The following is a 20,047-nucleotide window of genomic DNA, read 5'->3' as shown; positions in this document are numbered from 1 at the left end:
GCCCCTCAGACCTCCTTCAGACCACCTCAGACCCCCCTCACATGCCTAGACCCCCCCAGACGCCCAGACCCCCCCAGAAACTCCTTCAGACCACCTCCCGTGACGTGCCCAGACCACATCAGACCACCTCACACCCCCTCAGACAGACCACCCTCAGACAGACGCACCTTAGACGACCCTCAGACCCCCCTCAGACCGTCTTGGTGGTGACTAAGGCAGTGCCTCCCAGCTCTGTGGCAGGAAGTGGGAGCTTGTGTTCACTCACGGCGCTGCACACAGACAGACCCGTGCACCCGTTGGCCTGCACCGCGGGGCCCCTGCAGGAAGCCACGCCCACCTCCCAGGTGGAGCCCTCATGGGCCCCCAGGTAGAGGTGAGGACAGGAGGGAGCTGCGTGGCCGTATGTGTGTGGAAGCAGAGGGTCGACTGTGGCAGGAGGCTCACGCTTCTGGAGAGGTTCCTGCGCTGGTTCTGGGTCCTCTGCAACAAACAACAACCAAAAACAGGAGCGTCACATGTTAGAGATGTCAGAGAGATGCAGCCGGTCGCTCCTAACCCTGTTATTAATAGATAATATGCATATATGATGAAACTCCAGGAACATATTGCTCTAATGTCAAACCAAATATAACTTAGAGTAGAATGAAGTGCAGGTTTCTGTATGAGTGAACAGAAGAGAGAGTCTAATCTACTGTGTTTAAAGGTCCATTGACTCATTCCGTGAGGACAAACGTTGACTGGTGATAAACTGATCAAGCTTCTCATTAAAGCTGCATTCCTGAAGGTTCAATGTATCTCACTCACAATACAGACAAAGGAAAAGACAAAGGAATCGTCACAGGCTCAAAGTAAAAACGAGCTGAAAACGTGAGCGTCAAAGTTCAGAAGCTTGAATCAGCAAACGGGCGTAAATCAGCAGAGTGGTGTGTTTATGAGCTGCTGTCACGTGGAGCTCATCTCTCCTGCTCAACTAACGGATGTGTGCTGAGACCAGAATAGCTGGAAGGAGAGTGGGACCGACCCAGGGGACGCCTGAGAGCAGAACCGAAACCGTGGAGTTTCTGCTGTGCAGAACGTCACACTTCATCACCTGCCTGTCTGCAGCCCCACTTCCTCCCCACGAGTCTTAGATCCCCCCACAGAACCCAGTCTGCCCCGGGCCGGCGCCGGCTCCCGTACCTGGGCCGCTGCCGGGCCTTGTCCATCTCCTGTAGATGGTGAACCACACGGCCAGAGCCAGGACGGATCCAACGGTGAGCAGCACCGCGATGGCAACCAGAACCGGGCTCAGCCCCAGCGCCGCCGAGTCGGTTCTGAGTCCGGAGCCTCTGACCGGGCTCAGAACGAGCAGGGCTGGATCTGAGGAGAACAGAGGATTCACGCGGCTCAGACGCTGTACTCAGATCAGCTGCTGGTTCCAAACCCACGGGCAGCGGTGGAGCCTCCTTTAAAACCGCAGCCAAGCAGCAGCATTGAGTTCTGGTGTAAAGTACTGGACCTGGAGCAGGACTCACCCGTGTGTGGGCCGGGCTCAGCCGTCTGCGTGATGATGTTCACGCAGGCGCGCACCAGGATGTCGAAGCTCTGCCCGTCAGGACACGTCTTCTTGTCCATGGCCGGAGGCAGAGTGAGCGTCGCTCGGCGCCGAGCTCGTGGTTGAGGCAGGAACCAGAGAGAGGCAGGACGGGCAAATGAGAGCAGAGCTGCAGATGTTTCACTTCCTCCATTTCGTAGGAAAGATCTGAATCACTCCACGCGTCCCCAGGGGCTCGAGAGAATCGAGCTGTGAGTCAGAAACCTAAAAAACACGGAGGTCCTGACCTTCGGCTCGACTGAAGAGCTGCTTGTTTGATGGCGATCACAGCTGATGAGTGGAGGCGGGGCCGGTGCTGCCCGACCCGACACCCAGCGGATCCGGTCCTGTACGTGGGAGACACTCCAGCCTCAATCGAACATGATTAGAAATGCACTTCAATAAATGAAGGAGCGCGTTGTCCGTGCGTTGAGCTGTAGTTTCAGTTCACGTCAGTGTTTTTGTCAGACGCTTATTTTAACGTGTTAATGACGCCACGGTTAGCAGCTGTCGGACCCGTTTCCGTGACGACCTGCCTGTTCTCGCCTGTTCGGCCTGTGTGACTGTTTCCTGGTCCCGTTGGGACCAGCTCATCTCCCCATCAGAACCAACCACACAGACTCAGCCGGGCCTCGGTTTCAATCCGCACAAAGCTTTAATCCAAATATGAAACAACAGAATAATTCATGCAGAATAAATCAAAGCGACAGATCAACAGTCCTGAGCAGATCTTTGGCAGTGAAAGAAGCCTGAGAAATGATTTATGGCTGGAATCAGAGTCACTCTGAGCCGGGTCAATCATTCACCCTGAGGAGGAGCTGTAAACCATCACAGAACCAGAGCTGGGCTCAGTAACAGATCAACAGAAACACGTTGCTGGGACGGAATCTGATTGTGTGAACTTTAAAACCCAGGACGCCTTTGTGGAGTTCAGGCTCTGACGGTTTCATGGCTTGAAGAGCAGAGGCTGCATCCTGACGAAGGTGAAGTTGTAGAAGCGCGGCAGGCCCTGGTGGCTGACGCTGCCGAACTTGTCCCAGAAGAAGGGCCAGAGCCCGTCCTGCGTGGTCGGCCCGTTCACCGCCTCCGCTACGAAGGCGCCGGCCATCTGGAAGTCCGTCACCTGGAGGGAGAAGCGGGTCAGGTCTGAGCCCACCACTGTGACCGGCGTCACCACGGAGCTCACCTTGGTGTCGTAGCAGCCCTCTGGCGCCGCCCTCTGGGACCGCAGGTCGTCACGGCAACAGATGGACTTGCAGGGGTCGCCCTGCGAGTACGGGTCCTTCTTGTACTCTGTGAACCAGCAGAGAGTCATGAGCTCCAGCAGGGAGCCGCTCGCTCAGAGACAGAACCACCCACCGTTGAACCTCATGATGTGCTTCAGAGAGGCCAGGTCCGTGACCCCGGCCTGGTCCCGGCGGAAGATCTTGGCTCTGGGGCAGAGGTCGTAGGAGAAGTCGTCTCCGTACTCCTGCCTCATCTCCTCGTAGCCGCTCAGCGCGTAGATCTTCTGGTGGAAGGGGACGTTGTAGGACGGCCAGTACCCTGTGGAGGACAAACACGGGTTCTACATGAGAACCACACGCTGCCGCAGAACCACGGAGCGGCCGTACCTCTGCGCAGAGCCGGCGTCTGGTCCGAGAACTCCACCAGGCCCGGGATCTGCTCCACCACCGTAAGCGCGCCGTCGTCCAGGCTCTGCCTCAGCTTCACTCGGCTCCGGTCCAGAACCATGTACTGGTTGTTGTAGGTGCCTGGTGGTTGTAAAACTCCTTTAGCTAAATTTAAATCCTTTAGACCGGATGTTCCCGCGTCACCGGAGTCACTCACCTGAGTTGTACCTAGAGAAGGTTCTGGCCCACTCTGGTCCGCTGCGAGCCAGACTGTGGGCCAGCCGGACCCTCTGCCAGGCCAGCAGGCTGCTGGGGGTGATGGAGTGGAACAGGGACGTGTTGAAGACGTTGTTGGTGGTCTGGGTCATCATCAGACCGCTGCCCAGCAGGTAGAAGTCGTCCAGAGACACCAGGAACCCTGGAGGAGAAGACGTCATGACCCTGACAACACTCAACAGCGTCTGACCTAGGAGGATCTCACACCAGGGTAGCTGCTGAAGGACAGCTTCCCCGTCGCCGTGTGGGGCTCAGCCACACGGAAGTCCCAGTGTTTGTAGATGCGCATGGTGGCGGCGTACGTGTACCAGCTGGAGTGGGCGAACAGGAGGTCCTCGAAGCCTGGCAGCATCTGAGGAGGAGGGGGGGGGGGGGAGGAGGAGAAAGGGTCTCAGACACGGTTACTTGCCTTGTAATGAACAAACAAACAGATGTGTCCTCGGTCCAACTCTCTCTCTCTCTTCTCGAGACGATCTCAGCGTTGACCTCTGACCTTGATGAGGGCGGAGCAGTGACCCATCCCTGGGCGTTTGTAGTTCCGGGGCTGGGGATCGGCAGATGGAACGATGGCTGGGATCAGATCCAACAGGTCTCCCACAGCATTCAGGAACTGGACGTCAAACAGGGAGAGCGGCTGTGGAGGATGTGAGAAGGAGCCATCACTGCGTGGCCTCAGACGGAGGCAGACGATTGCTTGGCCCACGTCCGCTTCTAGAGGTCTGACTCTGAACACGCGTCTGCACTAGCGTCAGCACCAGCGCCAGCGTGAGCGTCTGCACCAGTGTGTGCATCAGTGCCTGCGTCTGCACCAGCGTCTGCGCCAGCGTCTGCACCAGCGTCTGCACCCGCGTCTGCACCCGCGTTTGCGTCTGATCGGCATCCGCACCAGCGTCTGCACCAGCGTCTGCGCCAGCGTCTGCATCAGCATCCGCACCAGCGTCTGCACCAGCGTCTGCGCCAGCGTCTGCATCAGCATCCGCACCAGCGCCTGCACCAGCGTCTGCGCCAGCATCTGCGCCAGCATCTGCGCCAGCATCTGCGCCTGCACCAGCGTCTGCGCCAGCGTCTGCGCCAGCATCTGCGCCAGCATCTGCACCACAGGGTTAAACACAGTGGCGCTAGCGCAGCTTTCCGGATGGGGCTGCTCAGTTCTGCAGAGACGCGTGGTCTCATTTCAGGTGAACAAGTAGCTTTTGCATGAGAGAGCCCTCATTTTAAATGCAGCCAAGCAGCGTTTAAAGGTTCAGATGCACTTTTACGCTCCACAACGCTGAATGTGTTTTAGAGTGAACCTGCTGAGGAGGCCGTTCACCTTCTTCCCTCGTCTTTTGGCCCAGTCTGCGACGCCCGCCTGGAGCCCGTCCACCTGGGCCACGATGAAGCCGGCGTGTTTCCACAGAGGGTCCGAGCTGCCGTTCAGCTTCACCTGCTGCCTGACCCACGCGTCCTGCTTCCTGCAGCGGAGCAGCGTTAGCGTTAGCATTACGGCTGAGCTGAGCTGTGATGCAGAGGACGAGGTCGATGAGACTCACGCCATGAAACTCTGGACCGGGCCCAGCACCTTGGTGTTATGGATGAGCTGAGGATACATGTTGGTGTAGTGGTCCATGATCTGCCTGAGAGAAGCTGAATCAGCACATTCACATCAGAAATCAGCTCTCAGATGTTGTAAGACCTGTTTGGTAAGAACTGTGACATAGTTTTTCATCACAGTCAGCGGATCCTCTGCCGTTTGTGTGGCGTGAACAGACCCACAGAGCCGTCACAGTTCATAATTACGGGGCAGTGAGGAAGCCTTCCAGGTATCCGGCCAGGAAGAAGGTGAGCTCGTCGGTCTCGGGGGTTTGTCCGTATCCCGCCCGGATCTCCAGGACGCTCCAGCCGGTGCTGAGCAGCGTGTTGTTCAGGAACCCGTAGGCGTCGCCCTCCGTCTCCAGAACCCCTTCCTTCAGCCGGACCGCCTTGAGCCGAGCGTCCCAGTACACGGTGGCTGCAGTCAGCTCTGGGAGGAGGAGGAACGGGCCGGGACCAGAACCAGAACCAGGTCACACAGCCACAGTGACACCGTTTGTAAAATCACTATGTAAAACTATGGGACTAGTGTGTCTTAATTCACTTCAAAGCTCACGTGACCTGGCAATAAAACTTAATTTTCTTTAATTTAATGCGGAAAACTTCCTGCACCATCTCACGTGAACGCAGATGAACAGGTACTCGAAACTGAAAGTTCAGCTGAACGTTTTCTTGTATAATAACGCGTAAACAAGGTTTTGCTTCACCATTAAATGACATTTACACTGACAGAGTCACTGAACAGCTTCACTACAACAAGCAGCGACCGTTGGATCCAGACGGACCGAGTCATCAGATCCTCATTGACCGCGTGATTTCAGCCGCGACCTACTTACGTTTGTCCGCGGCGGCGACGGACGCCGCCACGTTTTAGAAGCAGCAGCAGCAGCGCCGAAAACATGGTGCGTGAAGACGAACGAGGGCGACGACGGCGTCCGTCACCAGCGCCGGGTCGAGCTGGAAAGCGGCTGGTTCGGGAAAAGGGAAAGTCCGGCTCCGCAGCAGCGGCTCCTGATTGGTTCACAGCGGGAAACGGGAACAACGCAACCGTCCGTCGGTCGGTGCGCCCGCAGAGCGCGGCGGAGCCGGACGAGGTTTGGAACCGAACTACACGGTTCCGTCCCAGAAGTTTTATGAAGTTACTATAAGCACAAAGCTCCTCGGGACCGCGAGTAGAGACGCTCAGCGTTTCCAATTACTACAGTGTTATTATCTGTTTCAATATTGTTACGTGCCAACAGCTGGCGCCGAGGGTGGGCTTCAGTGACGTCACGCCAGGGACAGAACCCTCGTTCATAGACAGTTGATTTATAAACAACAAACAACAACGCTTGAGTTGACAATAACGTTTATTTGCGGTACAAACGGAGTTTTCTAATCTAAGGTTCATGTAGTGAATAAAGCTCCAGATGTTGGTCCCAGAAAAAAACAACGTCAGGTCCGTTTTACTCCACATCTAAATAATGCATGAGTGAAGAAGTAAAAGAGTGAGTAACTGCACCGCTGCTCGCTGTAGGACAGTGATATGATGCGATGCTGCCCCCTCATGATGCACCGTGACCAGACCTCTGGCAGAAAGCAGGCACACAAACACGTCATGATAGAAAGAATAAATAAAGTGAACAAGTGAACCGTTGTCCACATTTGTAGATATGACATCATGGTGAAGCTGTTGCAGCCATGAATTAGTTGAAGCATGAATAAAAGAAATCCACTTTGGTGTAAAAGCTGAGAGCTGCTGTTGTTTCCTTTTTAAATAAATCCTACTGATACGAACTCAGATATTACTGTACTGAGACCTAATATTTACGTCCAGGTGGCTAAAAAGCAGGTAAATGACTTGATTAAAGCAAGGAGGCTGCTGAATCATAATAGAAAAGAATAAACCTTCACTCAGTTGTTCCTCTTTTTACACTCACTCCTTTCTGTAACTTAAACATTTAGAGGAAAGGTACTGTTGAACTGATACAGTAAACAAATCACCGCTGATCCAGGATGAAAACACAACCAGCAGATGAAGGTCAGCATCATTAGCAGCAACATTCAGTAGTGATGAGCCCAGTGTTGTGTTCAGGGAGTGTGTTGGCCTGTTAGCAGCTGCAGCAGGCCTGCACGCTCTCATTCATCATCAATCAGCTTCTCGGCGCCGTTCTCTGTTTGTCCGCCTGCGCTGCTTCCTCCCTCCTCCTCCTCCTCCTCCTCAGTGTAGGACGACTGGCTGCTGTAGTTGATCATGGTGCGGGACAGGTCACCTCGATGGGGAAGACGTCCGCCCTCCTTCAGGACAGCGTAGCACTCGTCGTAGTAGCGGGACATGCCGGAGACGAAGCGCTGCAGCTGGAACACGATGTCCTGGACTGTAGAAGGAGGAGACGTGGAATGAAAACACTTTACCAGCAAACCAAACCAAACCGGACAGTGAAGGTCAGAACAACAGACCGTGCTTCTGATCCAGCAGCTCGATCTTCTCCAGAACATCCTTCCTCATTTTGGCGAAGCGAGCGCGGGCTTCCTGCCGGCATCGCAGAACCAGCCGGTACTCGTAGTTCCCCAGTGCTGACCCGGTACAGAGGCTCGCCCATGGCCTGAGGGGAGAGCCACAGCCGGGGTCAAAGGTCAGCTCCAAGCAACGCAGGGCCTCAGAGCACGTCTCAACAGAGTCACTACTCACAATACTGCTGTACTCTTCATCGTCCATTTCCTTCACCTTCAGGCAGTAAGACTGAAAGAGACGAGGAGTTCCTGCAGTTATTCTACCGACGAGACCAAAAGAGTGAAACCAGACGCTGTGTCCTCACCAGATACTCAAACTTCACATCCAGGTACTTGCGGATGGTGAGTTTTGTGTCTGGTATAGCCTTGTGAAGGTATGTGTTCAGGTCGTGGAGCATCTGCACAACCAAATACAGACATAAAATCGGTGTTAGCTTTTATAAAAGTGAAAAAAAAAAACAAAAAATTTGAATCATGAAGTTACGTTTTGAACTTACAGGCTTGATGGTCTTCAGCAGCTGAATCCCGTATTTCTCAATGCTTGCCGATGAGCATCAGCGAACTTCACGAAGGCCTCGCTGGCTGCAGCCTGAGGCTCCGAACCCCGATGACGGAGAAACGTCTCCGAACGCTGAGAACAGGCGAGCACCACATCAATCAGACACCAAGTCAGAGGAACATCTACGCTTACGCTGCCTTGTCTCAGCTGCATCTCACCTCTGTGGGTCTGGGAGAGCTCATAGAAAGCTCGGAGCAGCCTTCTTGGTGTGCTCCATCAGGCCCTGCGATGAGCAGAGACACACAATCACGTCATGCTCCGTCGCTGATGATGTCATTTACAGGATGAATCTCTACCTTTGTACAGTTTCTGCAGTTTCTTCTCCAGTTCTTCCAGTCTTTTAACGAGTCCGTCTATAAAGGAAAACAAAACGTTCTCCATCTACAGCATCGATGGGTGTGAACCAATGAACCCGTGTTGGTGATAATCTCACCGTTACATAGAATGGCTCTGCTCAGGCCCAGGGCGTCTGCGGTGCCTGAGCTCATGTTCTCCACCAGCCGATGTTTGACTTTTTCAGCACTGCAAAATAAAACACAGTAATGATCAAGATGCACCCAGAAGAAAATCAGAATCCACAGAGATTAAAAGGAACAAAGTGTTTGTTGTGGAGGAGGAGACACCCAACCTATATCCAGAGACTTCCCCTGTTTGGGGTCAGCCTGCAGTTTGTTGTAGTGAATCGTTGCTTCCCCCTGTGAAAACATCACCAGACTCACAATTAAACAAGGTTTGATTTATCAAAACAACCCTATTGTAGTTATTTCATTTCACTCAAACTCAAATGTGACACTTAATAAAGTGTATTATTACTTCATATGTAGTCAAATGAATAATGTGCAGACTTTTTCAGCTTTGAACTCCATGTAGCGTAACAGTCTAATCCTTGTTTATTCCCTCTTTAATCCACCACACAGGAAGTCATGGAATTCTTGTGAGTGAACAATGGATGTCCAAACAACACGGCCACGCTGCGCTGGTGACGCTACAAGCTTTTGTCCTGAACTCTTTCTTTGAGCTTTACCAGCCAGTGAAACTCCTCTTCTCCACAGTCCGGTGGTGGGTTTGCACCGAAATATCAGTGTTGGACTATTCACCCGAATCAGCAGGACACGACAAGGTCAGTACTGTTCTATACAATATCATTATATCAAAAAAGACTCCACCCAGACGGGTTACTAGAAGAAGAAAAACAAGTCTGATACCTGAACAGCCTGAATCATCTTGGCCACCTCCACTTTAGTCTTTCCCTTCACTGGTTTTTCCATTAACGCCTGTTATTTCAATCTCCTGCTGCCAGAGTCCCATCCAGAGCTGCTGGGGTGTTATCAAAGACCTGCAGGATTGAAAAGGTACAAGCAACAGAGATAAGACGTTACACACGTTAAGCTTAAAATGTTTGTCAAACCTTAACACACACTGCTGTATAAAGCCTCTGTACCTGGACGATGTAAAGACAAGGACAGTACTGAGCTCCACCACCAATGCTGATGCCAATGAGGTTCTGAGCATCTTTCTTCAGACACACAGTACCAGGTACTGTTGGGATCCCTCTGTTTCAAAACCATGTAAAAAACATTAACGTGACAGAGAAAACTATCAACACAACTAACTGTAAGTAACTAGTCAAGTCAGTTACTCACAGTTTGTCCTCCTCCAGCTCATAGTCCATGTCTGTGAACATCGCAGGACAGGTCTCTTGTGTCCCTACAAAAACCTGTCATCAAGGGTGACGGCTGCACATCATGCTACATATACAGTTTTCACACCTGATTAATGACAATATAATTATACACATTATGTAATTAGCAGTTTAGGATGGAGTTTTCGCTAAGATGGAAAATACGGCGTTTCAATTTAGTGACCATCGCCCTGAATAAAGGAGCTGATGTGTCAGCTAAAGCTGCAGCAGGTGGAACAGCTGGCAACAGCAGCAGACGATCAGAAGTTAACCAAGCGCAATTAGGCTAAATACATGTAACAGTTGGCATTAACGACGTCGATCTGTGCTGCAGAAACTACAACAGCATAAATTAGATCCGCTTGCTGAGACTGAACTAATTAGCTTCATGCTAACAGCAGGTGTTAGCATTGGAAAATATGACGCCTGTTCAAACTCGCTGCTCACAAATTACCTTTATTACAACTCGTCCCGGTTTGTCATGCAGATGTTTTTACCAAGAAGCAAAACGTTGAATAAATATTTAGTCCCTGCGTTTGACGGCAGGTGTTTTCATCTGTGGCTCTAATGACAGCTCCTGTTTACTTTATTTTGTCCACTTCCGTCACACAGCGGAACGTTGACAAGAAACACGACACTTGCTGTGACTATTTTTAATGATTCGTTTTGTATTAAAACCCACGATTATAGAAAAGAACGTGTGCTGAGTTTCCGTAATGTTGTTTGTATTACTTTTAAATTTAAACAAATTATTGATCGTAATCATGCGTTCTACCGCCAAGTGGTCAAATTAGAGAACTGCTACCGACTACATTTGTCAAGTCAGCGTCAATACAAGCGCAAATAAGCAATTCCTAAAAGTTCCTTTTAAATTATAATGAACGTTATTACGCAGCAAGTCTATTAAATCAATAAATATATCAAACATTAGGCTGCCTATTCTAACGTTAAAGACATGACTTTGGTAATTTTTACATATAATCAAAAAACAAACACTTTTTCACTGGGGAATCAACAACGTCCTCAACAAGAAGTTGCCCTGATTGAAATCTTGATTTACCTCAGTTGTGTGAGGACCAAAAAAATCCTGCTTGAATCCTGCTTCAACTGAGGTTGGAGCCCTTCAACCTAAATACTGTAGTAGTTTTGATTTATTTACTTCTTATAAAACAACAACAACACGTGTATTATATGTATTACCTCGTAGAAATACAATTATTATGTATTCGTGCCCGCATTTATGATTAAATCTCAATTAAATTAAATTCATAGAAATATTAGTTTTAGTTAATTAGTAATTTAGATCGCACTTCTGTAATATATGCATATATTTATATATTCTATTCCACGTAAGTAATTTTTTTCCCTTCTAACTTTAACTAACTTTAAAATAACACCTATTAGTTAGAATTTTGTGGCAACAATGCAGAACTTTAACAAGTTAAGGTAGTAAATTGTGCCGCCATTGCAACCGTTACACATTTCCGGTTATCGCATAACTGTCCGTTCTGACGGTCCAGAAACCGCAGATCTACACAATATTGTTTTTGTGTGAAGATCAAACGTCACCAGCGCTGACACGCTAAAGGCCGCGCAGTGAAACGTGGGTCACGTGACGCTGGAGACGCTAGTCGAGGTGTAGCTGGTTCCACTGGTGAACAGGCTCCGCTCGTGCTCTTTAGCTGCTCTTAGATTATAATAAAGCAGGTCCAACATCACCGGGTGGAACCAGAACTTCGTCGAGCACTGGAGGCTTCACTTGTTAAAGGTTTGGGCTCAGTTAAACATCTCTACGCGTTCTGACTCGTGTCAGATTCAGGCACCAGATGCTATTTTTCGGTGATTTGTTAGTAAACCTTAAGGTTTTTAAATTTACTCGACCCAAATGAGTTATAATAAGTTGATTCTAATTTTAACGACCCTGTTGACAGAATTTAACACAACTGACAAACATTTTGTATCAAATCAATAACCAGATAAATCTCAACGGCTAAGGTCAAGGGTCAAGAGAAAATGGAGGCAGCCTAGTCAACGCTTAGTTAGCTGCATTAGCATAGTTAGTTTCCTTAACACATTATTATTATTATTATTATTTATATATGTATAAGAATAAACTATAATTCGTATACTTTTTTGTGTCCTGGGACAGAAACCTTGAGCTCCACTCCTGCCGTCCTCCACCTTCCATCAGTCCCACAGCTGTAAACCAAACACCCAACATGAGCATGGTGAGTTTAGGTTTGTTACTGCTTTTATCAGCGCGTCCACAGGTTGTTGGTTTTTATCCAAAGTTGGAACTCATTAACCATTGAATGTTCTGGTAGCATCATCTCTGCTTGTGATTCTCAGGAACTTGAAGTGAAGAACGCTGAACTGAGAGCTGGAGATCAGCTGAAAGTGAAGGGAGTCATTCTGCATGATGCAGAGAGGTAAAACATAAACAGTAGCCTCTTACCAAGCAGACAAACTAAACAGATCCATTCTGGTTTAAACATTCTTCAAACACACTGATGTTGGGAATACATTTATTGTTAAAAAAAAACAACAACTCAGATTTCAGATCGACCTGGGCTGTGATGTAGATGACCTGGCGTTGCACTTTAACCCCCGTTTCCATGACGACGACGATGGAGCTGTTCTCGTGTGCAACTCAAAGATTGCAGGCTGCTGGGGTGATGAGAAACGGGAAACAGAAAACCCTCTTCAGAAAGGCTCAGAGGTGAAGGTGAGGGATTCTGACGGAAGGACCGGCTCATATCTCCTCTTTTACATTCTGAAAGAGCTCTCCTGAAGTTTGTACCCACTGAATACGCTTTGTTTTAGCTTGCACTGAAGATGAATGAAGACGTGTTTGAAGTGGAGCTGCCTGGTGGACAGGAAGTCCAGTTTCCGAACCGTGTTGGTCTAGGAGTCATCAGCTACATCAGAATCAAGGGAGACTTCAAACTGACGTCTTTCAAGATCTGTTAAGTTACGGCCTGTTACGGATGTTAAATTGTCCTATTGTGCACAAAAATACAACATCTCTTCTCAAAAACTTGTTTCCAAAGAGTTTATTTATTTTTCCAACTAAAAATTTATTCCATCACTTCCATATATACTGTAGAGTTGTTTTACAATACTCAGACCAGATCTACATTACAAGTGTTCTGAAATACAACAAATTAAGCTTTGAATGAGTTCAACAGTAGGTGTAACTTAGGGTTAAATTGGTGTTTGGACCAAACCCTGACATTTTTTTTGTTTTAGCCTCAGGTGTTTGTTCCTGTTCCAGCTGAGCTGTGCCAATGGTTCTCCCTCTTCATAAAACAACATAGAGTTTAGTCAAGTAAGTGAGCTTGAGTCCATACTCTGCTTTCTTATATAGTTTATACTCTAGATTATACATGAAATATAATAAATTCTAGCTAATCCTGTTACAACATTAATGTAGGTGATAGTTGTTTTATTGGTTTGTTATGTACAGTAGAATGGAGTTACACAAAAAGCATACAGTTGGCAAATTTGCTAAACAGTTTGAGTTCAGGTTGTGGGTGTGTGAAGTCCCTGAGCTTCAGGTTCTTTAAACTAACCTCAGGATATGTGACACACACTGAAGAGCTTTAATGACACAAACAGATTTTAGTTGCCGCTCTTGAAGGAGGCATCACCTGAACTGGGACCAAGCACTGGACTCTACTATGCAAATAAAAATGTAGCGGAAAAACACAGCTTGAGTCTCAATAACAATCAAACCTACACTCAGTAGAAACCAAAAATACCAATAAGAGCAGAATACAAAGCTAAATGACAAAATGCCCAATAAAAACAACTGGAATTGACCAAGTTAGTAGACGGGGTGTTGACATTGATATTCATGTTTCTGTGCAGGCTGATGTGGAGCAGTGGAATATCAGTGTTTGATCTAAGTCTATGATGTAATTTGTGAATAGTCAGTTAAAAAAGGCACAGCTTCTAGGTTTCATCCAGACTTTGAATCGCTTCTTCTTTAGAATAAGTTTTCCACTCACTGGGGATTTCACCAAAGTTCTGGAATTTTCCATTATTGTGATTTTCTAGTGGAGTCTGAAATCGACACACAACCCATTTCCAATACTTGAGGTCAGACTCAGCAGCAGCGATGCTCCAGTTCGTAAAGGCCGGACCTGCAGTTCTGTACAGTTTATATGGAAGCGTCTTATGTGAATCAAGACCAGGACTAAAGCTTTGATCACTTGCAACCTTAGTTGTGCAGAAGTCAAAGCTCAGCTCAGCTGGACTTGCACCGTGTGAGTCAGTGAGTGCAGGGAATCGATGTAAAGGGACGCTGTGATCGCCAGGACTGTGATCTTCCAGAGTGTTGGTACAAACAGCTCCACAGAACGGACACTGGACCCAGCAGCAACTACACAGCTGGTCAATGAGGATCTGATCAGGCTGCAGCCTGAAGTCCTTCATCTTATCCAGCGAGAGGCTGCTCATCTCTGTAACTATGGATGTCAGGCCTGTCTCTACCTCATCTTTAAGATGGTCAAAGTCACTGATGTCAATGAAGTTTTGAGAACAGATGGGATCAAATGTCAGTTTGTCTTTTATTAAAGCAGAGAATTCCTCCAGCCACATGTCAGTGTTTCCTCTCTGGGCTTTGACTTTGTCTGTTGCTGTAAATAAAGCATTGCTCACTAGATTCTTCACGTCTTCAACATTCTTTTTCAGTATCTTCAGAGCTTTTTCTTTGTGTTCTGTGAAGATGTATTTCCTCACTTCCTCCTTTATAAAACTCTCTACATGTTTTCTTGGGTGATAGATGTAAGTGATGAAATCTTCAAAGTTTTCCCTCTCTGCCAGTGTCCTTAACACATGTTTCTCCAGGTTCAGTCTGTTCCCATTGAATGCTGGGCAGTTACACTTCATGTCTCCAGCCAGATCAATAGCAGTCTGGTTACAGGCGGCCTCAACAATAGAAACCTTCAGTTTTTCACAGTTCAGTTCTCCCAGAACAACAGCCGAAGAGGCTCCTTTGCAGTAGCTTGTAAAAATCTTGTAATATTGTTGTGAGGTTGGAGCATCATTGTTCTTCTTGAACGTGTTCTGAGACTCTGAAATCCACCTTTCAGCTCTGTCAAACACGAAGAGTAACAGATCAACTGTAAACTCCTTCTTTAGAGCACATTTCTCCTGGGATTCAAACTCTATCACTTTGTCTTTAGCATTGTTTGCTACTTCTTGCAGATAAGTGGATGTGTAGCCTCTTGCAGCCACAGGTTTGCTCTTCATTATCGTCACAGTTTCTTGTTCAACGTTGTCAATGAGAGATCTGATGCCCATTTGGTTTTCATGCGGCAAAGAGCTCGATGTGTCTGCTCTGGTTTGCTGAGTGGATCCGTATCCCACTGCTCCTTTTAAAAACCTCCATAGTCTGTGTGCCCATTTGATCTGTTTCCCATCGTCTGTTTGTTGGCTTGTGTCACAGCTCGTCTGCTCTTGTTGCCTTGTGATGGAGACATATTTGCTGTAATCACCAATTTTTGATATGTTTTTATATTCATCACTGTTAATGGATTTATAGACGAGAGTCAAGTCAATACCAAGATCTTGAAGAATATTAAACTTATCATCTTGAAAGTTATTGTCTTGAATAGGCATTGTACTGGGAGTCAGTTCTGTGACCCAGTCACTCCACATACAGTTGAACTGCTTTTTCAGTTGCTCTTCATCTTTGTCCTTGTCTTCTAACGTGTGAGCGAGTTCTTTGCTCTTTTGGAGCAGCTTGGTCTCAAACTCTGTCTTCTGATCGTCAAGGTTTTTACAAGCTTTCTTCTGCTGGAGAACTTCGTCCAGTTTTCTTTTCACTTCTTTCACCTGTTCATTATGAAAATCCTTGATTTTAGTTTCAAAGTGATTTTGCCACTGAACCAACATTTCTCTATCTTTGTCATCTTCAAAATACTTTGTCATTTCACTTTTAATTTCTTCGTATGTTTCACTTATTTCTTTGTAAAGATAACTGAGCTCAACTTTGTCCAGTTTTCCATTTTCAATTCTGGTGTGAAGCTGGTTTTCAATAGTCAACATGTTGCTCCTCAGGGTCCAGGTCCAGTTTCCGTACTGAACCTCAAGTTTTCTGTACACTGCGATTTCCAGTGTGTTTTTGAAGCTGAAGACAAAGTTTTCATTCAGCAGCGCGTTCCACAGGTCCTGGATTTTACCGCTGAACTGTGACAGAGTGACCCCATCAGACCGTGAAGCCTTAGACAGGATGAAGTCCTTCAGCTCCTGGACGCTCTCGCTGTAACCTGGGTTTGGAGGAGCCATCGGTGGACTTCCCTCCCACAGCTGAGCAAAGTATTTCACATCTGTCTGAACATCGAATGCAATGACGTCACTGAAGCTCTCTGCGTCGCTGCCCTCCTCTCTGGCTGCTAGTTGAACCATCTGGTCCAGTTTTTCTTGCAGGCGTCTCTTTCCTTCCATGTTTTTCTCTGTGGCTGTGATGTCTGTAACATTCTGGTGAACAAACACACAACTTGGAGAAAGTTTGACCTTCTTCATCCTCATAAAAGCCTGGACAACAATCTGCAGAACATCCTGCATGTCGGCTGGATTCTCTCCAAAGATGTTGATGAGCGTCATGTTTCCCAGACCAACTACAAACGTTGCCAGCTCGTTGTCGTGGTGAAGTGGTGTTTCCTTCCAGCTCCAGAGCTCGCAGTCCTTCGGTGTCCACCACTAGAATGTAGTCAAACCTCAGGTGCTTCATCTCCTCTGACACCTTGAGCAGCTGCATGAAGGCTCCTCTGGTGCATCTGCCAGCACTCACTGCAAACTGCAGTCCAAACATGGCGTTCAGCATCGTTGACTTCCCGCTGCTCTGAACGCCCAGAACCGACAACACAAAGACTCTGCGGTCGCCCACTTTCCTCCTGACTTCATGTAAAACACTGGAGACCCACGTTAGAGGCACGTGACCTGCGTCTCCATCCATCAGCTCCAGGGGGTGTCCTGATAGCATCAGCTCTGCAGCCAGCGCCGGGTATTTGGACCAGTGGCTCGGAACCTCCTCTGGAGGTGCGTCCACAGATTTATGGGCTTCATAGATCTGCCCCATTTCTCTAAAGATGTGCTCCAAGCCAAACGTGGCCGACTGCAGCTTCTGGGAGATTTGTTCAAGCTCAGTTTGTTTGGTTTTTAACTTGTCTGATTTGTCATGTTTCTTCTTCAAAGCCAAGATCTTAGACCATGTTTTATCATAGTCTTGGAGTATTGAACAGAGATCATCAGTAGAGAGAGCGTCTATCAAGATCTGGGTCCATTTAAGGAAATACTCTTTGTCTGGTGATGGCAGTGAAGACAAACTGTTGATGAACAACTTCATCACTTCACTACATGAAGCTTTGCACTGATCTCGTCGTATTTGCATCAGTTGCTGTTGTTTTTCACTTTTCTCCTTTTCAATGTTTCCTTTGAGGTGATACAGCTCTTTGTTTATTCTGCACCAGTTTTGCCACAGGTCACCCTGACAACGGAGGAATTCATCTTTGATCTTTGAAACCTCTATTCCCTGAAATAACTCCACTATGTTCATTGCAGCAGTTTTTCCACTGTGACAGGCTGGATCGTCTTCATCCACTCTGAGTCCAGGACTTCAGCCAAGGTTTCAAGCTGGAAGGACTCATGTGGTCCAGATAAGATCTTTCCAAAGATTTTTTTCAGTTTCTGACAAACTTCAGATCTGTCTTTAAAACCTATTTTAAATGTTTTCCCTTTATTCATCTGAACTGTACCAGAATTTGCATCTGCAATAAGGACAATAAGAGGCTTTGAGGACTCACAGAGTTCAGTGATGACCGTCCAGTTTTTGTCTCCTTTCTCCAGCGTCGGCACCAGAACAACGTTGCCTGAAGACTTTCCAAGCAGTACTTCTCGCTGCCGTTCAAACTCCAGCGCGTCTCCATGCAGGTTACAGAAGGCGATGCAGGCAGTGAAGGCATCGTTGGCTTTGCCAGCAGGACAGTACCAGGCGATCTCTGCCACGCCGTCCATCAGCAGCCGGCTCTTGGTGCTGCCTGCACAGTTTCTGTGGAAGAAGGTGCTGTGACGCTCGTTGATCAGGTCGTTCATCAGCTGAGACTTGGACACTGACAGAGAACCCAGACGCAGGAACGACACCATGGGGGTCTGAGCTTTGTAGACGGGGACACTCGTCATGGTTGGAGGGGTCCTCCATGTTTTAATGATTTGTCTGAAGGTCCAGAGAGGAAAGTGAACCTCACCAGTTAGTGGGTGAGGAACCAGCAGAGGTAACGCGTACTGACACTGGGAGAGTTTAGTGACCATGTTCTGCTGCAGGAAGCTGTCAGAGCAGTGGAACACGGCCATCTGAACGTCCATCGGATGAACTGGAGTCTGGGCTGATGCTCCTGTGTTTACACCAGGGTCACTGTCCCGCACCCTGTCAAGGACCCAAACGCTTCTAGCCCTGTAGTCCAGGACCTGGATCTTCTGGAGAAACCTGAGAGCCAGGTCTTCTTCAGAAGTCGGATGCTTCCGTTTAACACTGTGATGTAGTTGAAGGAAATCGGCCAAAGACAACTTTTGATGAAGTTGTTCTTGAAGGTGAAGTTTTCCAAACAGTGTTTCAATTGTTCTTTGATTTTGATTATTTCTCTTGAACTGATGAAAAATTGGTAACAACACATTATATGAAAATCATGACTTTATACATCAGGATGAAATAAAGATGCCAAATAAATAAGTGTTTACCTTGTTTGTGTGCTCAGGCTCATCTAGAGTCATAAGACACAGAAGGTTACATGTTATTAGCATCATTGTCATATTTAAATAGCTGCTGTGTTCCATTTACTACTGTATCTACATTTGTTATCAATGAGTTGTTTTCTTACCATTTATATGACGTAAACTTGTTAAACTGATTCCAGATTGTTTCCCATCAGGTTCTGCTGAGTCACACTAAGGAAATATTCATGTTATAAATTATAAAAAAGATGTGGTTTCATCAGTTCAGAATAATTAATATGAGACAAACGACATCCTTTCCTGTTGGTACTTACACATTTTTGGAACCACAGGCAACAGTTAAACAAACACTTCCTCAAACTATTTGTTGAAGGGTCCATGTGAATCTCCTCCTGGTGGATGGACAATACGTCTATTTAATACTGACTGGATGAACATTTGTACACGTTTAACAGGTTTCACTGGTTTCACTGGTTTTACTGGTCAAATGTTGAATCATAATTTAGTGAGACAGTGAATTATTTACTATTACTGTATATGTTCATTATTTCTGTGAACATGTAATAAGTCACTTGTAGGGTTTGTGTAGACAGGAGACTTCACAAGCAAGTTTAAAATATATAAAATTCCTACACATGTCTCTAAAAGTTAGTTCAAGCTTGTAAACATAAAATACAAAACATACAATTAATTACTTAATAAATTGCACATTTCAGATCAATCATCTGGATCACTGACCCAGTTCCGAGTCCGAGTTCTTACCTCCGCTCTGTGTGCAGTTTCATTTAGCTCTGGCTGAGCTGTGGTCCACGTATGTCAGGGAAACAGACTATTATTATTTGAATTATTTTATCAACATATCTAAAAATTATGATAATTACTAAAGTGTTTCTGTGACTGACCTTCCAGTTGTGAGCTGAACCGCTCAACTAGATCCATTCTGTTGATCTTCAGCAGAACCTCTTTTGTGATCTGTTGAACCTCAGCAGTTTTATAGGTTTCTATTTTAGTCGCTGTGTCTGGACGGTCTGATTCCTCCAAAACTCTCTTTGGAATAGTTTTGTGTCCTTTGAGGTCCAGTAGATAGAATTTGAAACGCTTGAAATCGTCTTCTCCCAGCTCCTCCAGAATTTCCAACATTGTTCCCCTCATCGTCCTGAGTCGCTGGAAACATCAGCTGCAGCTCATCGATCAACACAGAACCTATTATCTTTCACTTTCTGTACGAGTCGTAATAATGTCACTCATTATTCTTGGACATTGGACTTTGTTTTTCATGGGTTTATTTTAAACTTTGCTGTAGAAATGATGAATAACTACTGAAGCTTCTCTTTAAAATGTGTATCTGCCTTTAAAAGCACTCAGTTACAGGCTCACTTACCTCCAGGATCAATAACCAGTTGTTAGTGTGACTCTGTGTTGTCTCTTACGTCTAAGACACCTAGAAGAAACCACTGCAGTGAAACTGCAGCAGTTTCAGTTTGTACTGAAACCTCTACATGATTCACGCAGGAGCAGGTCTGAAACCAACAATTAATAACACC

At 47.1% G+C, this 20,047-nt stretch overlaps 4 protein-coding genes across 8 annotated transcripts; 1 reads left to right on the top strand and 3 right to left on the bottom strand.

Moving 5' to 3' along the window:
* Nucleotides 1-2,205: 2,205 nt before the first annotated feature.
* plbd1a (phospholipase B domain containing 1a) lies at nt 2,206-5,935 on the bottom strand. Its single transcript, XM_055511003.1, has 11 exons — nt 5,902-5,935; nt 5,242-5,464; nt 4,995-5,078; nt 4,775-4,916; nt 3,956-4,096; nt 3,670-3,814; nt 3,404-3,604; nt 3,187-3,327; nt 2,933-3,118; nt 2,760-2,866; nt 2,206-2,696 (listed from the first exon to the last, which is right to left on the bottom strand). Exons 1-11 carry the CDS (start codon nt 5,933-5,935, stop codon nt 2,520-2,522), a joined length of 1,581 nt encoding a protein of 526 aa, XP_055366978.1. The 3' UTR covers nt 2,206-2,519.
* Nucleotides 5,936-6,365: 430 nt separating this feature from the next.
* On the bottom strand, nt 6,366-10,367 carry pick1 (protein interacting with prkca 1). The gene is given in 18 exon segments (XM_055510845.1): nt 6,366-7,391; nt 7,474-7,585; nt 7,587-7,619; nt 7,706-7,756; nt 7,833-7,925; nt 8,025-8,069; nt 8,072-8,129; nt 8,131-8,158; nt 8,245-8,288; nt 8,352-8,439; nt 8,520-8,608; nt 8,708-8,781; nt 9,292-9,348; nt 9,350-9,370; nt 9,372-9,422; nt 9,528-9,639; nt 9,730-9,801; nt 10,221-10,367. Coding segments are annotated over 17 exon segments (1,236 nt in total). The 5' UTR covers nt 9,771-9,801; nt 10,221-10,367; the 3' UTR covers nt 6,366-7,152.
* Nucleotides 9,068-14,433, top strand: LOC114860318 (galectin-2-like). Of its 5 annotated transcripts, XM_055510840.1 has the most exons (8): nt 9,068-9,206; nt 9,387-9,438; nt 11,917-11,995; nt 12,117-12,196; nt 12,321-12,492; nt 12,591-12,732; nt 13,017-13,095; nt 13,827-14,433. In XM_055510840.1, the coding sequence occupies exons 3-7, from the start codon at nt 11,987-11,989 to the stop codon at nt 13,043-13,045; spliced, it is 432 nt and encodes a 143-aa protein (XP_055366815.1). In that variant the 5' UTR covers nt 9,068-9,206; nt 9,387-9,438; nt 11,917-11,986; the 3' UTR covers nt 13,046-13,095; nt 13,827-14,433. The 5 variants fall into 5 exon arrangements, with proteins under 5 accessions (XP_055366815.1, XP_055366816.1, XP_055366813.1 ...); XM_055510841.1 differs by lacking the exon at nt 9,068-9,206 and having other exon boundaries at nt 9,378-9,438; XM_055510838.1 differs by lacking the exons at nt 9,068-9,206; nt 9,387-9,438 and adding an exon at nt 11,272-11,535.
* On the bottom strand, nt 13,201-18,883 carry LOC114860875 (interferon-induced very large GTPase 1-like). Its single transcript, XM_041071905.2, is given in 6 exon segments — nt 13,201-16,425; nt 16,427-17,381; nt 17,384-18,419; nt 18,510-18,532; nt 18,650-18,716; nt 18,818-18,883. Coding segments are annotated over 6 exon segments (4,851 nt in total). The 3' UTR covers nt 13,201-13,721.
* Between the last annotated feature and the right edge of the window lie 1,164 nt (nt 18,884-20,047).

This window comes from Betta splendens, chromosome 8 (genome assembly GCF_900634795.4).
Source record: "Betta splendens chromosome 8, fBetSpl5.4, whole genome shotgun sequence".
NCBI lineage: Eukaryota > Metazoa > Chordata > Actinopteri > Anabantiformes > Osphronemidae > Betta > Betta splendens.
The sequence above is the reverse complement of the archived record's forward strand: the minus strand, read 5'-3'. Positions and strand labels throughout refer to the sequence as shown.